Here is a 15,500-nt window from a genome sequence, read left to right on the forward strand (position 1 = left end):
TGTCTCTACTTTCTCAGGAAGCTAAAGAAATTTGGTATGTCCCCTTTGACACTCTCCAACTTTTATCGATGCACCATAGAAACCATCCTACCTGGATGCATCACGGCTTGGTATGGCAACTGCTTTGCCCGGGACCGCAAGAAATTGCAGAGAGTTGTGGACACAGCCCAGCACATCATGGAAACCAGCCTCCTCTCCATGAACTCTGTCTATACCTCTTGCTACCTTGGTGAAGCAGCCAGCATAATCAAAGACCCCACCCACTCAGTTCATTCTTTCTTCTCCCCTCTGGCAGAAGATACAGGAGCTTGAGGGCACATACCGCCAGGCTCAAGGACAGCTTCTACCCCACTGTGATAAGCCTGTTGAACGGTTCCCTTCAACGATGAGATGGAGACTCGACCTCACAATCTACTTTGTTATGGCCTTGCACCTTATTGTCTACCTGCAATGCACTTCTGTGTAGATGTGACACTTTACTCTGTATTCTGTTATTGTTTTTACCCTGTACTACCTCAAAGCAGTGTGTAATGAATTGAGATATACGAATGGTTTGCAAGACAAGTTTTTCACTGTACCTTGGTACAAGTAACAGTAATAAACCAATACCAAAAGATTAGTTGCCGATTGTGTGAATCTGTGATTCAAGGCTGCTAGCCTGCTAAACAATAAATCAGAATGTAGCTCTGTAATCCTGTCATAAAGAGTCAAGAATTGGGCTGCACAGTTAAATGCTTACCAGGAAGAGGAGGCTCTATGGACATCCATGTACTCAGTACTGGTGGGGCCCAGCATGCGAGTGCTAAAGAGAAGGCTAAAACATTCAGAACCACTTTCAGGCAGAAGTGCTGAAAATTTATGGGATGATTTATCTCTGCTTCCTTCTGCAATCTCCATTACAGAAGCCAGTCTCCATCCAAATGGATTCACTCCAGCTGATATCAATAAATGACTGGGAGCATTGGCTACAGCAAAAGCTATAGGATCAGACAACATTCCAACTGTATTACTGAAGACTTGCATTCCAGAACTAGCTATGCCACTAGCCAAGCTGTTACAGTATTGCTGCAACACTAGCAACTACCTGACCATGTGGAAAATTGCCCAAGTGTGTACTATTTGCAGAAAGCTAGATAAATCCAATCAGGCTAATTGTTGCCCTGTCAGTCTGTTCTCAATCATCACAAAGTGATGAAAGCTGTTGTCAAGTGCCACCAATAACATTCTCACTAATGTCCAGTTTAGGTTTTGCCAGGACCACAGTGCTCCAGATCTCATCAAGGCCTTAGTTCAAATGTGGTTCAAACAGCTGAAGTCTAGAGGAAAGGTGAGAACGATGGCCCTTGATTTCTGTTCTGACAAAGGACCATGGATCTGCATTGTTAATTCCTCTTTCCACAGAAGTTGCCTGAACTGAATATTTCCAGCATTTTTCTGCTTTTATTTCGGGTTTCCAGCATCTGGTGTAGTTCGGTTTGCATTTGACAAAGAATGGCATTAGGGTGTCCTGATGAAACTAATTTTTTGTGAATGAAATGGAAATCACTTCAGTAATTGGAGTGATAGCTGACACAAGAATATGGTTAAGGTTGAAGGTCAATCATCCCAGCCCCAAGACATCATTGCTGGAGTGCTCTTGACCTTCAAAGACCTTCCTTCCATCGTAACATCAGAATTTGAGATGTTCACTAATTATTTCATAATATTCAATTCCATTTGCAATGCTGTAGTAGATGAGGCAGCTCACCCCTGCATCCAGCAAGACTTTGACAATGTTAGGGTAGTGGCTGATAAGTAGCAAATAATGTTCTTGTCACGAAAGGGACTCTGACTTTGTAGAATTTAACCACTTACCCTTGATGTTCAATGACATTGCCATTTCCTGATTTCCCCACCCTCATAGCCTGGAGTCACCATTGACCAGAATCTCAACTTGACCAGCACATGTATACCATGGGTACAAGAATTGGTCATTGGCTGGGTATCTTCTGATAAGTGGCTTTGCCCCTTGGTCTTTCCATCATCTGCAAGGCGTAAATCTGGAGAGTGATGGAGTGTTCTCCAATCAACACCATCCATGACAGCACCCTGTTTGATTGGAACTTCATCAACCACCCTAAACCTTCATTCCCTCCACTATCATCATACAGTAGCAGTAGTATGTGCAACCGACAAAATGCACTGCAGTTGCTTGCCCAATCTACCCTGACAGCAACTTCTAAGCTCATGAGCTCTACCACCAAGTAGGACACAGGAATGTCACTACCTGAATGTTCCCCTTCAATTTGCACACTGATTTGGAAATTGTATTGTCTTTCATGATTGCTGTATCTAAATGCTGGAACTCCCTCGCCAGCACTGTGGGGAGCACCTTCATAAGAAAGAATCCAGTGGTTCAATGAGGCTGCTCACCACCACTTTGTCCAGGGCAGTTAAGAATGAGCAATAAATGCTGGCCTTGTCATTAACAGTGATATCCTGAAAAATGAATATAAAGAGAAAAAATTCCCTTTTGGTATTAAGGACAGCTTTTCTGTGGAATTCAGCTCTTTAACCCACAGAAGCATGGTGAGTGGATTATACTGATTACTGCTTGATAGCACTTTGGGTTGTAATTGGCTATTTTGTGTTTATCATTCTCTTTGAGGAGAAGGACGTGGATGATGACTAGATTAGGGAGAGGTTTGTTGATATTTTAGGGCATGTCAATATTAAGAAAGAGCTGGTGTTAACTCTTGAAAACACTTAAGGTGGATAAGTCCCCAGGGCCTGATGGAATCTATGCCAGGATACTGAAGGAGGCAAAGGAGGAGATTGCTGGAGACTTGATCAAGATCTTTCTATCCTCTAGCTGCAGGTGAGATCTTAAAAGACTGGAGAATAGCTAATGTTCTTTTGCTTAAGAAGGGCAACAGGGACAAACAGGGTAATTTTAGGCCTTTCATCAGTGGTAGGAAATTATTGGAGAAGATCTTTAAGGACAGGATTTACTTACATTTGGAAAAGCATGGACTTGTAAGGGAAAGTCTGAATGACTTTCTGCGGGGGAGGTCCTGTCTCTCAAATTTGATTAGGCTTTTTGAGGAGGTGACCAAGATGGTTGACAAGGGTAGGGCAGTAGTTGTTGTCTATGTGGACTTTACTAAAGCATTTCACAAGGTACCTCATGGTAGCCTGGTTGAGAAGATTAAGTCACATGGGATCCACAGTGAATTGGTAAACTGGGTACAGAATTGGCTTCATTATAGAGAACAGTAACAGTGGAGGGGTTTCACTCTGACTGGAGGTTTGTGGCCAGCAGTGTTCCACAAAGATCAGTATCGGGATCTCTGTTAATGATCTGGATGAAAATATAGGTGGGCTGATTAGTAAGTTTGCAGACATTACAAAAATTGGTGGAGTTATGGATAGTGAGAAAGGTTGTCAAGGGACACAGATCAGTTGGAAATTTGGGTGGAGAAATAGCAGGTGAAGCTTAATCCGGACAAATATGATGTGTTGCATTTTGGGAGGTCAAATGGAAAAAGAGAAGTACTGTAAGTGGCAGGGCACTTAAGAGCATTAACTTAGAGGGATCTTGGGATGCAAGTCCACAGCTTCCTGAAGGTGGCAGTACTAGCGGATAGGGTGGTAAAGAAGGCGTACAGCAGTCTTGCCTTCAGATGGGCAAGCAGTATAAAAGTTGGGAAGTAATATTGCAGCTGTATGAAACTGCTTCGGCCACATTTGCAGTATTGTGTGCAGTTCTGGTCGCTGCGTTATGGGAAGGATGTAGAGGCTTTGGAGAGGGTGCAGAAGAGTTTCACTGGGGTGTTGTCTGGATTGGAAAGTATTAGTTATAAGAAGAGGTTGGACAAACCTGGATTGTTTTTTTTCTGGAGTGTCGGAGGCTGAGGGGTGACCTGATAGAAGTATATGAAATTGAGGCATAAATAGGGTAGATGGTCTTTTACCCAGGGTAGAAATGTCAAATACCAGAAGGTATAGGTTTAAGGTGAGAGGGGAAGTTGAAAGGAGATTTGCAAGGCAAGTTTTTTTTACACGGTGATAGATGCTTGGAATGTGCTGCTCGGGAGGTGGTAGAAGCAAATTCAATAGCAACATTTAAGAGTCATTTAGACAGACACATGAACAAGCAGGGAATAGAGGGATACAGACCACATGCAGGCAGATGGGATTAATTAGATTGACATCATGGTTGGCACAGACACGGTGGGCCAAAGGGCCTGTTCTATGTAGGTTGCACGTTGTCAGTAAGTGTGGTTGTAATACTATACTGAAACAGCTGGCTAGAAGCATGTCTAGTTCTGAAAGCAGTTGCTTCAGTGTTATAGCTGGGATGTTGTCTGACCCCATAAGCTTTTCCTGTAACCAGTGCTGCCTGTCATTTCATGAACAAGTTCAAATCAAATTGATTTAGATCAAATTATCTGAAGACTATGGCATAGAATAGTACACCATGGAAACCTGCCATTCAGTCCACTGCACCTACGCTGACCAGTGGACACCCATCTCTATTTAGCCAATAATTCATAATAGCTATTTGTGCTATCCATCTTCCCACTTCTTGGGCTATATCCCTGTAGAATACAGCACTTCAAGTACTCAATCAAGCACATGTTACTGTGATCGGGTATTCTGCCTCTACTTTTCCATGTGGTGAGTTCAGATGCCACCATCCTTTGGGTGAAAAATATTTTCCTCAACTTCCACCAGTTACTTTAAATCAAACTTTTTTCATTTAATACAAGCAGTAATCTTAGAATTTTATTTTGCAATGACACAAAGTTCAACTTTCACTCAGGCTTAACTCCATATGATTGAATCTTCTCACTCTCCATGAACCTCTCAGCTTTTAAATTTCTTGCCCAGGATTCTGTGTGCCCAACAGATTTTTGCAGCATTCTAAATCGGCACACTACATTGCAGAAGTCAGAGTCATAGAGAGCACAAATTGGTCCTTTGGCTCACCAAGACTCTGTCGACCATTGAGCACCCATTTATACTAATCCCATTTTATCCTCCTATTCCCATCAACTTCCGCCTGGATTCTATTGACTCGTCTACACACTAGAGACAATTTACAGTGGTCAATTAACCTAACAATTTGCATGCTTTTATGATGGGGGGCAGGGAGGGGGAACCCATGTGGTCACGGGAAGAGCATGCAAACTCCACACAGACCACCTGAGGTCAGGATTGAAACCTGGGTTGCTGGAGCTGTCAGTCAGCAACTCTACCTGCACTACTGTGCCCCCTCATTTGTGGGGGCCTTAGGAGGAAAGTAAAAGTGATCATCCACTTCTCATTTTTGGCTGAAGATTTGTTGCAAATGTTTCGGCTGTGTCTGGTTCCTGCACTATTACGGATAGTGCTGTTCTTGGAGCTCCTGCCTCCCTTCCCTAACAGGTTTTTAATTGTGCACTGCCTCTGAATAGATGTAACAGGATTGCAGAATTTAGATCTGATGGATTTGCTTATGTATTTCTGTTTGGTACGGCTTTTGTTGTTTAGCAGACATATAATCATCTGCAGCAGTGACTGAAAAGCAAAAGCTGGAGTTCAGAAATGGACAGAAAAAGCTGAGAGTTCGCAGAAGGTCATGCAGCTTCTCTGGATAGAGATAAACTGTATTAATGCTTCAGGCCAATAACCTTTCATCAGAGCGAGGAAATGGTAGAAATCAGATTTTAAATAGCAGAGATGGAGAAGGGGTAGTGAGAACTGTTGGGTGTGTCTGTGATGGGTGAAGACCAAGAGAATGAATGACATAAAAGGTGTGGTTGAGATGAGGGAATGTGGTGAAGACTAGTTAAATCTGTCTGAAAGTGTTAAATGCAGCCAGAGGGGTAGAAACTGTTAAGGAAGAAGGAAGATATCTCAATCAGGTTTATTATTACTGAATGGTATGTCGTGAAATTTGTTGTTTTGCGGCAGCAGTATAGTGCAAAAATGTAAGATTACAAAATATCATGCAAAAGAAGAAGGAATAACAACACACAAAATACTAGAGAACTCAGCAGGTCAGGCAGCATCTATGGAGGGAAATAAACAGTTGATGTTTTGGGTCAAGACCCTTCATCAGGACCCTTCATAAGGAATAAGGAAGTAGTGTTCATGGGTTCATGCACCATTCATAAATCTGATGGTGGAGGGAAAGAAGCTGTTCATAAATCATTGAGTGTGGTTCTTCAGGCTCCTGTACCTCCTCCCCGAAGGTAGTAACAAGAAGAGGGCATGTCCCAGATGGTGAAGGTCCTTAGTGATGGATACTACCTTCTTGAGGCATCGCCTCCTGAAGATGTCCTTGATGGTGGGGGAGAGTTGTGCCTGTGATGGAGCTGGCTGAGTCTACAACCCTCTTGCAATCCTGTTCATTGGAGCCTCCATACCAGGCTGTGATGCAACCAGTCAGAATGCCCTCCACTGTATATCTATAGAAATTTGCAAGTGTCTTTGGTGACATACCAAATCTCCTCAAGCTCGTAACGAAGTAGAACCACTAGTGTGCCGCCTTCATGATTGCAACAATTTGTTGGACCCAGGATAGATCTTCCAAGATGTTGACGCCCAGGAACTTGGAAGCTGATCACCCTTTCCACTGCCTATCCCTCAATAGGGACTAGTGTGTGTTCTCCTGACTTTCCCTTCCTGACATCCACAATTAATCCCTTGGTCATGCTGACATTGAGTGCGAAGTTGTTGTTGCGACACCACTCAACCAGCCGATCTATTGTAAGCCTCGGAAGATTGGCATGGAAAGCTTTATTATCAGAATGGATACAATGAAGTGGGAGAATGAATCCTTGGAGGAAGTATTGGGATGTTGTGTAGTCAAGGTAGTTGTGGGAGTTTGAGCTCAATGGATTTTAGTCAGTAACTTACTCTCTGAACAGATATAGAGAAGTCAGGGAAGGCAAGGATAGAATGAGATATGGGCCATGTGAAAATGAGAGCTCGTTAGAAAATGGTAGCAAAGTTTAATTGTCTTTGCTGCCAATTAGCTTCATATTAAAATATCCCTAACACACCTAATTTTGGAAAAAATCAAACTTTTTTATGTTTTAAACATATTTAGCAAATATATTTCCTAGAAGATGGTTTGATTTCAACAAAACAGTTTTTAAAACTTTCTGGTTGAATGTGGGTGACTTTTTTGTTTTTCAGGTAAAGGGAACACGGCTCTTATTTCTATTTCAACACATATGGAGCACAAAGAGGTTTGTTCTACTTTTACTTCATAAAAGAAATGCATGGAAAATCTAGTGGCTTCTTGCATATTTGATTTAATTGCAAATTTTCTTTGCCTAACGACTGATTTTGCCACTAATTATGTAGTTTGTGTGATTTTGATTGCTTATTTTTAAATTCTAACCCTATAGTCCTGAGTTGAAAGGAATTGAATTAAATGCTTACTCACTCCTTGTGTTACATGCTGTTGCAGAGTTTTTTTCAAAACTTGCCTCTCGCATCATGCTGTTAATTCATTTGTGAGACTTGTGTGTCATACAGTTTGTTCTTTATGTTGTTATTATTCTGTATGCATATTTTTTCCAGGCTGATCCTGAGAGTTGATTACATTTTGTGTGTATTTCTGTGGATGATGTTTATTTTTTATTCTTTCTTACGTTCTGACGCATTCATTAAAAAATTTGTCCAGATAGACCAAAAAATCTAACACTTGCATTGTGATTGTTTTATTTAGCTCATCTACGTTCTTAACCTTTTCCTGCTTTTGGTTTTTGCATCTTGTTGACTGCAATGTTTTTTTAAATAAAAAATCTGTTGTTGGATTGGAGGGCAGAGGAACCTGTTTTAAATGGGAAAAGCAAGAATGTAAACCATGAACATAACTTATATAATAGATTGTATTTAGGGATTTGAAGATATAAAAGCAGAATGTAGGTGGCAGCAAACAAGTCCTACCAATATTTTAGTTTATAATTCATTTTGGATATTGGAGGATCAGGTCCATTTTTCTTTCATATGAGCCTTTGCAATAAATATAGAACTCAAATGGAAAGGCTCATCAACAGGTTGTAGTTGAAATAGTGGTGAATCTTTTGAAACTGATTTCTGCACACTTACTGACAGGAAAACATCCAGTAAGGAAAATGCTCATTTTAGAACATGCAAATGGAATAACTTTCTTCCTGTTTTTTCATTCAGTGAGGATTTGTAGTAGGAATAAAAATAAAACGTGAAATGTTACCAACCAGGGAATAATTTTTTTCTTTCCTTTCTCGTCACTTAAAAAATGGGTTCTTTTTGGAAGAATGAAATCAGGTCAAATGTTAAAAATGAATATAGACAATGTATGTGTTGTAATTTTGGGAACTGATTGTAAAACTGCCAGTAGTTTTATTGTTAGTAGTTGTAAACCAACTATGAACACTGATGGAGATTTCTCCAAGCAAACACAGAATTTATTTCTGTATTTTGTGTTAATACATTCAAATTTGAAGTTAGAACTTGCTGTCATTATTTCGGTGGATGAGGGTCTATTTATATCATGAGTGGAAGATTGGAAAAGATCCATTCATGACCTTTCCAAGCAGCAACGGCCATAGGAATCATAACTGATTTGGTATGTGCTTTACTTTTTGTTCCGGTAGATGTGGAGAGAGGGAATAAAAATGGGAATGCTTTTGAACTGGTCTAATGTACTCTGATGTAGCATTTCCAGATGTGTATCAAGTCATAGATAATTGAATGAGAAATTATTGACTGACCTTGTAGTCCTGCAGAGCAGTATTATTCAGGGTTGAGGTGATGAATTAATAAGTTTCTAGATAAGAAACCTTGGTTGGAAGAAAAAGTAGGGACATGCCTTTATTGCCAAAAAAAAGTGGGATGTCACAACAGGATGATTAGGAGGATTTTTTTTTAAATAGTTGAAGAAAATCCTTTGAGTATAGATTATTTTGTCCGTCAAGAAGTCTGCTAACATTTCTGTGGCAATTGAATACTGCAAGGATGTTTCCCTCTGTTCCGAGTCTTGAGAACTGAAGTTGTGTCCTTCAAATCCCATCCTCCCTCACTATAATGAACTTCCTCTCGCAACGTCATGGTCCCCATGTTCCATCATTGAGTAACCACTTGTGTATATGTGGGCAGAATTTTTAGATTTGTTTATCAGGCAGCATTTTGCATCTCTGCATTGAATATCTTTATTCTGCTCTTGATTTGACTACCTTTTGATGCATCTATCCTTTGTCCCCATTGGAAGATCCCTAAGATGACTAAACTAAATGGAATAATTTTGTGACTGTTTCCATCCTTGATATTTTGCCTAGAATTCAACATTTACTTTGTCTTAATCTTAATATTTTTATAAAAATGTTTTTTTACAATATTATTCTGAAAGTTAATTATCCATAGTTACTTTCTAAGTTTTAACTTATTAAAATTCACATCAGTTCATTTTAGTTACTTTGTGATGAAGCATTTATAAGCCTAAATTTAGTTGTCCCTTCTTGTTTAAAGGTCTTCAGTCAAAACTCAAAGTCTTCGGGATCATCCCGTTCAAGAAGGTTTGTATTTTAAAAGTACATAAGGAAATAACATGCAGAGGAACTGGATAAATATTTTCCATTCAATTGCACCATTGTGGATTGATGTTTCTATATAGTGATAGTTATTGACTGGGCTACTGCTATGTGTTCCCTAAGATTTTGGCTAAAAAACTTTGTCTATAGTGAGGCGTGGAACCATGTTTGTTGCAGGATGGACCCTACGTGAATTGAAGGGGAAATGAGACTTTTGGGGGGGAGAAAAGCTTTATTTTTCAGTTATGTAACTTCCATTAAATGTAAACATTTGCATGTCTTGAGCAAATGAAATTTACTTTCTGATGAAGCCTGTGGATGTGTCTAAGACCGTGCCAGAGGAAAATGAAGGCAATACAAGTGACACACCCCAAGCTTTCATCATGATATGAACCAAAGCTGCTGCTTGCACTGTTAATACAAACAGCTGCAAGGTATGCCATCTATACGAGGATAACATATTAACTCCCTTTGCAGATGAACAAATTTATGGCAACATCAGGTTCCTCCCATACCTATTATGGACTAACCTGGATGAGCCTAAAACTCTGAAAGTATTAGCCAGTGCACTCTTAAGCATTTGAAAACTAAGTTAATGATGCTGAGTAATACTGACCAGAAAGTTCATGATGTTATTTAATTGCAGCCATTGTAGTCTTAGAGTTCTTTCTAAAGCTTGCCTTAAAAAGTGAAAGTTTTAATTATTCCTTAAACATACTTAATCTGGATAGTTAGCAAAAAGATCTGGGTCAGCTGTGATGTCCTTGTTTTGACAGCTTGCCAGCAGATACTATTTGGGCTAATACATAATGCTACTTCACAGCCTGGCAGGGTCTGGATTCTGTGGAGATGTGTTGTGTCAATTAGTTACTTTATCAAAAGGTAGAACAGTGATGTAGGTAACAGAGCTGCTACCTCAAAGCTCCAGCGACCCAGATTCATTTCCTACCTGCAATGCTGTCTGTGTGGAGTTTGCGCTTTTTCACTGGGTTTCCTCTGGGTGCTCTGGTTTCCTCCCACATCCCAAAGATACGGGTTAGTAGGTTAATTGGCCACTGCAAATTTCCCCTAGTGTATAGGTGAGTGTTTGTGTTTGGGAGAATAAAATGGGTTTAATGTAAAGGGGTGCTTGATAGTTTGCACAAACTCTGGTTGAAGTGCCTGATTCTAGAACATAGCACAGCACAGTACAGGCCCTTCGGCCCATGATGTTGTGCTGGCCTATATAAACCTATGCTATGATCAATCTAACCCTTCCCTCCTACACAGCCCATAACCCTCCATTTTTCTTACATCCATTTGCCTGTCTAAGAGTCTTCTAAATTTCCCTGTTGTATATGTAAAAACAAATTACCTTTGACGTCTCAATAAACTTTCCTCCTCTGACCTTGAATTGATATCCTCTGGTATTGGCCATTGCCGCCCTGGGAAAAAGGTGCTGGCTGTCCACTCTGTGCCCCTCAATCTTATACATATCTATCAAGTCTCCTCTCATCCTGCGTCGCTCCAAAGAGAAGAGCCCCAGCTTGCTCAGCCTATCCTCATAAGACGTGTTCTGTATTCCAGGCAGCATCCTGTTAAATCTCCTTTGCATGCTCTCTAAAGCTTCCACTTCCTTCCTATTAATGAGGTGACCAGAACTGAACACAATACTTTAAGGGTGGTCTAGCCAGTGTTTTATAGAGCTGCAACTTTACCTCGTGGCTCTTAAACTCAACCCCTGATCAATGAAGGCCAGCACACTGTACGCCGCCTTAACCACCCTATCAACTTCTGCGACAGCTTAGAGGGATCTGTGGACTTGGACCCCAAGATCCCTCTGTTCTGCCACACTAAGAATCCTGCCATTAACCCTGTACTCTGCCCTCAAGTTCGTTCTTCCAAAGTGTGTCATTTTTCCGGATTGAACTCCATCTGCCACTTCTCTGTCCAACTCTGCATCCTGTCTATATCCCGTTGTAACCTACGACAACTTTACACTATCCACAACACCTCCAACTTTCGTGTCATCTGCAAACTTACCAACCCGTTCCTCCACTTCCTCATCCAAGTCACTTTCATTAAAAAAAATCACAAAGGACAGGAGTCCCAGAACAGATCCCTGCGGAACACCACTAGTCACCGACCTCCAGGCAGAATACTCTGCATCTACTATTACCCTCTTCCTGCTGTAGGCAAGCCAATTCTGAATCCATGCAGCCAAGTCTCCATGGATCCCATGACTTTCTGGATGAGCCTACCATGCGGAACCTTGTCAAACGCTTATAGTCTATATATGCTGCATCCACTGCTCTACCTTCATCAATTTATTTTGTCACCTCCTCAAAAAAAAAATCTCAATTAGGCTCGAGAGGCACGACCTGCCCCTCACAAAGCCATACTGACTATCCCTTATAAGACTGTTTCTCTAAATGCTCATAAATCCTGTCCCTAAGAATCCTCTCCAATAACTTGCCCACCACTGACGTAAGATTCACTGGCCTATAGTTCCCAGGATTATCCCTATTACCTTCCTTGAACAAGGGATTCTGTGTTGTATTATGCTATGACAAATTTTTATAAGAATTGTCACATGTGAGATAGTCTGAGGACTGCCAAACAAAGGTAGGTACCTTGGCAGATTCGGTGAAGAGAAGCATTTGAGGTTTCTGGTGGTTTTCAGCTAAGTAGAAATACTGGAACTGGCATCTCCTATACTAATCAAAGTGGCAGTGCCAAAATGGCATGCCATGCACATTCCAGTGATCCATGATGTTATCATGCTTCTGAAGGTGAAACATTTTACAAACCTTAAACATGGTACTTAATTTTCTTTTGATTGTAGGAAACCCTCGTTTGTAACAAAGCACGTTGTATCAGATGATGAAACTTCAAATGAGAATACATCTGACTGTGAAAAACTGACTTCAAATATCGAGGACACAGATGATTTAGATGTGAATTGTCTGCCTAAAGGTAGGTCACACAATGAGTTTTACTTCCACACATTTCTTTTAAATGTTTGGGAAATACTGTAAGCACAAATCTGCACTTTTGGTAACTCAGTGCAGATTATAAAATGTTAACTGTTTGATAAATCTAATTTGAATATCTGGCACTGAAAATTGTAGAATGCTGCCAAGTTTTTTAATCAGAGCACTGAGGGGAAATGTAATATTAATTACTTTGTCAGAATAGATATCAAAAATGTTTATAGATTTTATCCAAATAGTAATAAGTATGGCATCTCTTGCTTTAAAGTGTGTAGAATTTGAAGCATTAATCTGTGGTGTGGAGTAGTGCCATGCAATTTCCGTTTGTGCTAAGGTCCTGATTTTAATGGTGCCTCAATGGAGACTTTGGCCAGACTATTCTCCACAGGACGCGGGGAACATCAAAAGGATAGTCCAATGTGGGTTCCTCTTGTCCTGCTGTGTGTAGCTGGTTCAGTACAACACTGACATCTGGCTAGGAGTAAGTCACTAGCTCCTTCAGTCTCCTGTTAACTTGCAGCTTTTCTCTTTAAGAAAAATATGTAACAATAATTGTCTATTTTTATATATGTTTAATATTTTACATATAACATTTTAAAAATCACCCTTTTAGGCACAATAGTTGTACAGCCTGAACCAGTATGGAATGAAGACAAAGATAACTTTCGAGGACCTGAATTTAGAAGCAGAAATCCTAAGAACAAAATGGAACCATCTAAGAAACGTGGAGGTAGACAAAATATTTTGTTTAACTGATAAAATTCTAATGACATTGCAGTTTTCTCTGAATAGTTGACTAAACTATTGAAATTATTTTGTCTTGTCTGGCCTGGTCATGGGGAAATAATGGTTTGGTTTCAATTTTAAGTTTGAAAATAAGGTTTAAAAAATTAAGGAATAATATTAAAACCTGTGATTGTGGTTTTGGACAAGAATGTGTCCAACAGGATTTGGTCATTTAATCCCTCAACCCTGCTCTTTTTATTGAGATCATGATTGGTTAGGAATGAGTCACCAGCTAGGACTGAGGAGGCGCAAGTTCTATGTTCACTTTCCTCAGCTCCATATCTTTTTAAAACTTTGTCTAGCAAAAACCATGAACCTCTGATTTAAGATTTTTAAATTAGCTGACGTCTTCTGTGTAAGTAAGTTCTACCATGGAGGTGTTCCCAACTTCTCTCTCGATTGTCCTGGCTTTGATTTTATGTATTCTTGTCCTAGGCTTCTCATCAGCAGAAAAATGTCTCTCTGTCAACCCTTCAAATTCCTTTAAAAATTCACCTTTTTGCCCTGAACATTCCAACAAATGTAAACCTTGTAATCTATCCTCGTAATCAATACCTTGGACCGGCAGTAATAAAAATGTGATTTTGTGATGGGCTTCCTCCAAAACATAAGTATCCTGTTTAAGTTTTCAGTACCCAAAATTATGTGTACAACTTCGGATATAATCAGACCAGCAGCCAGTATAGCCATTGTAATACTTCACCCCTATTACATTCAAGCCCTTGTTTGTAAGGGCTAGCATACCACTAGTTGTTAATCTGATTACTATGTTTCGTCATCTGTGTACATGGACAGCTGCTGTTTGGTGTTTTAAATACTTGATTGTTCAGAATGACTGATCTCAGACTTGCCTGCATTTACATGGGTCTTCAGTTAATGTTTTTAAAAAATGGTGTATCCCATAATTGCCTTGCACTGTTTGGTTATTAGTCCAGCAGCTAAGTGTGATGCTCATCAAATGAGGACATGGCGATTGTTTTATTGCTTCCACCTGAATCTGAATTGCTTCATTGCCAGATGAGAATCTGCATGGAATAGTCAGCTGCACTGCTTGTGGGCAGCAAGTAAACCACTTTCACAAGGATTCAGTTCAGCGGCATCCTGCACTGAAAGTTCTCATTTGTAAGGTAGGTGTTCTTCAATTTGTTGAATTTACGCCCTGCTCTAATGAAACATGAGCAACTATTTCTGATGTGATGGTCCGATATTTAAAGTAATTAAGTTAGTAGTGAATCTAAACGTGATTGAGAATGCTTCTGAGGGTTAATCAGGTTAATTTTATTTGACTGAAATGGAAGGCCAAGTTATTATTATGCATTACATAAAGTGTTGAAATCCATAGATTTGGATCAGTTTTTAATTGCAAGGAGCTGTTGGTGGATAGGCACTTGCTTTATCTTGTTGAGAATCTGCTATATAGGCACCATCCTAGGCCCAAGGAGATTTTGATACTTCATAATGTTGATTATGCTATAAAGTTTGAAGGTCTGAGATATTTCTATAGGAATACTGCCAAAACCTGGAATGAGACTATTGGTAGCTACTTGCTTAACAGAGCAAAATCCTGTTGAAAAGATGCTAGATGCTTGATTGGACTTGATAACCAAATGCTGACATTATCACTTAGAAGTCAATAGAAGGTTTTCTACCTCTAAATATAGAGCATGCAATGAACCTATTGGAATAAGTTCTGTAATTTTATTTTTTATTAATGAGTTTCTCAAAGCGTTGTCTCTGATCGAAATATGCCTCTTTGGAGCAAATAAGGGCAAGGGCTACAGTTACTGGGTACATTGAATTCAATCTACTTGGCAATGCATTGGCATAACTGAGTTAAGGATTTTAATAATACAGCTGTTTAAACTTCTTCATAATACATGTAACCATATTGAGTTCTAATGTACATTTTACAGAACTGCCATAAGTACTACATGAGTGATGACATTAGCAGAGATGCTGATGATATGGATGAACAATGCAGGTGAGTAGTGTTTTATTTTCCTTTGCTCATTGTATTCGTATGCTTAAAACTTGAATTTGGGTTGGATTGATTGGGCGGTTTATTGGTTCCCTCCTTGCACTAATTTAAAAAAAATGAAAATTTGAAACTAGAACTCTTAACAAACCAACTGAGTTTTTACATTAACAGTGCCTAAAACATCCTTGCACAAATATGATTGGAAAAGCATAATTG

The 15,500-nt window shown here is 39.8% G+C and overlaps 1 protein-coding gene across 3 annotated transcripts in view; it reads left to right on the forward strand.

Moving 5' to 3' along the window:
* Positions 1 to 15,500, forward strand: part of atrx (ATRX chromatin remodeler) — a 153,395-nt gene that overhangs the window by 25,759 nt on the left and 112,136 nt on the right. For all 3 annotated transcript variants that reach the window (XM_052020767.1, XM_052020766.1, XM_052020765.1), the window contains exons 3-8: positions 7,168 to 7,220; positions 9,487 to 9,533; positions 12,373 to 12,503; positions 13,134 to 13,250; positions 14,324 to 14,433; positions 15,220 to 15,287. In XM_052020767.1, coding sequence (XP_051876727.1) covers positions 7,206 to 7,220; positions 9,487 to 9,533; positions 12,373 to 12,503; positions 13,134 to 13,250; positions 14,324 to 14,433; positions 15,220 to 15,287 — 488 coding nt within the window. In that variant the 5' untranslated portion in view covers positions 7,168 to 7,205. The remainder of the gene's footprint in view (positions 1 to 7,167; positions 7,221 to 9,486; positions 9,534 to 12,372; positions 12,504 to 13,133; positions 13,251 to 14,323; positions 14,434 to 15,219; positions 15,288 to 15,500) is intronic.

This window comes from Pristis pectinata, chromosome 8, assembly GCF_009764475.1.
Source record: "Pristis pectinata isolate sPriPec2 chromosome 8, sPriPec2.1.pri, whole genome shotgun sequence".
NCBI classification, from domain to species: domain Eukaryota; kingdom Metazoa; phylum Chordata; class Chondrichthyes; order Rhinopristiformes; family Pristidae; genus Pristis; species Pristis pectinata.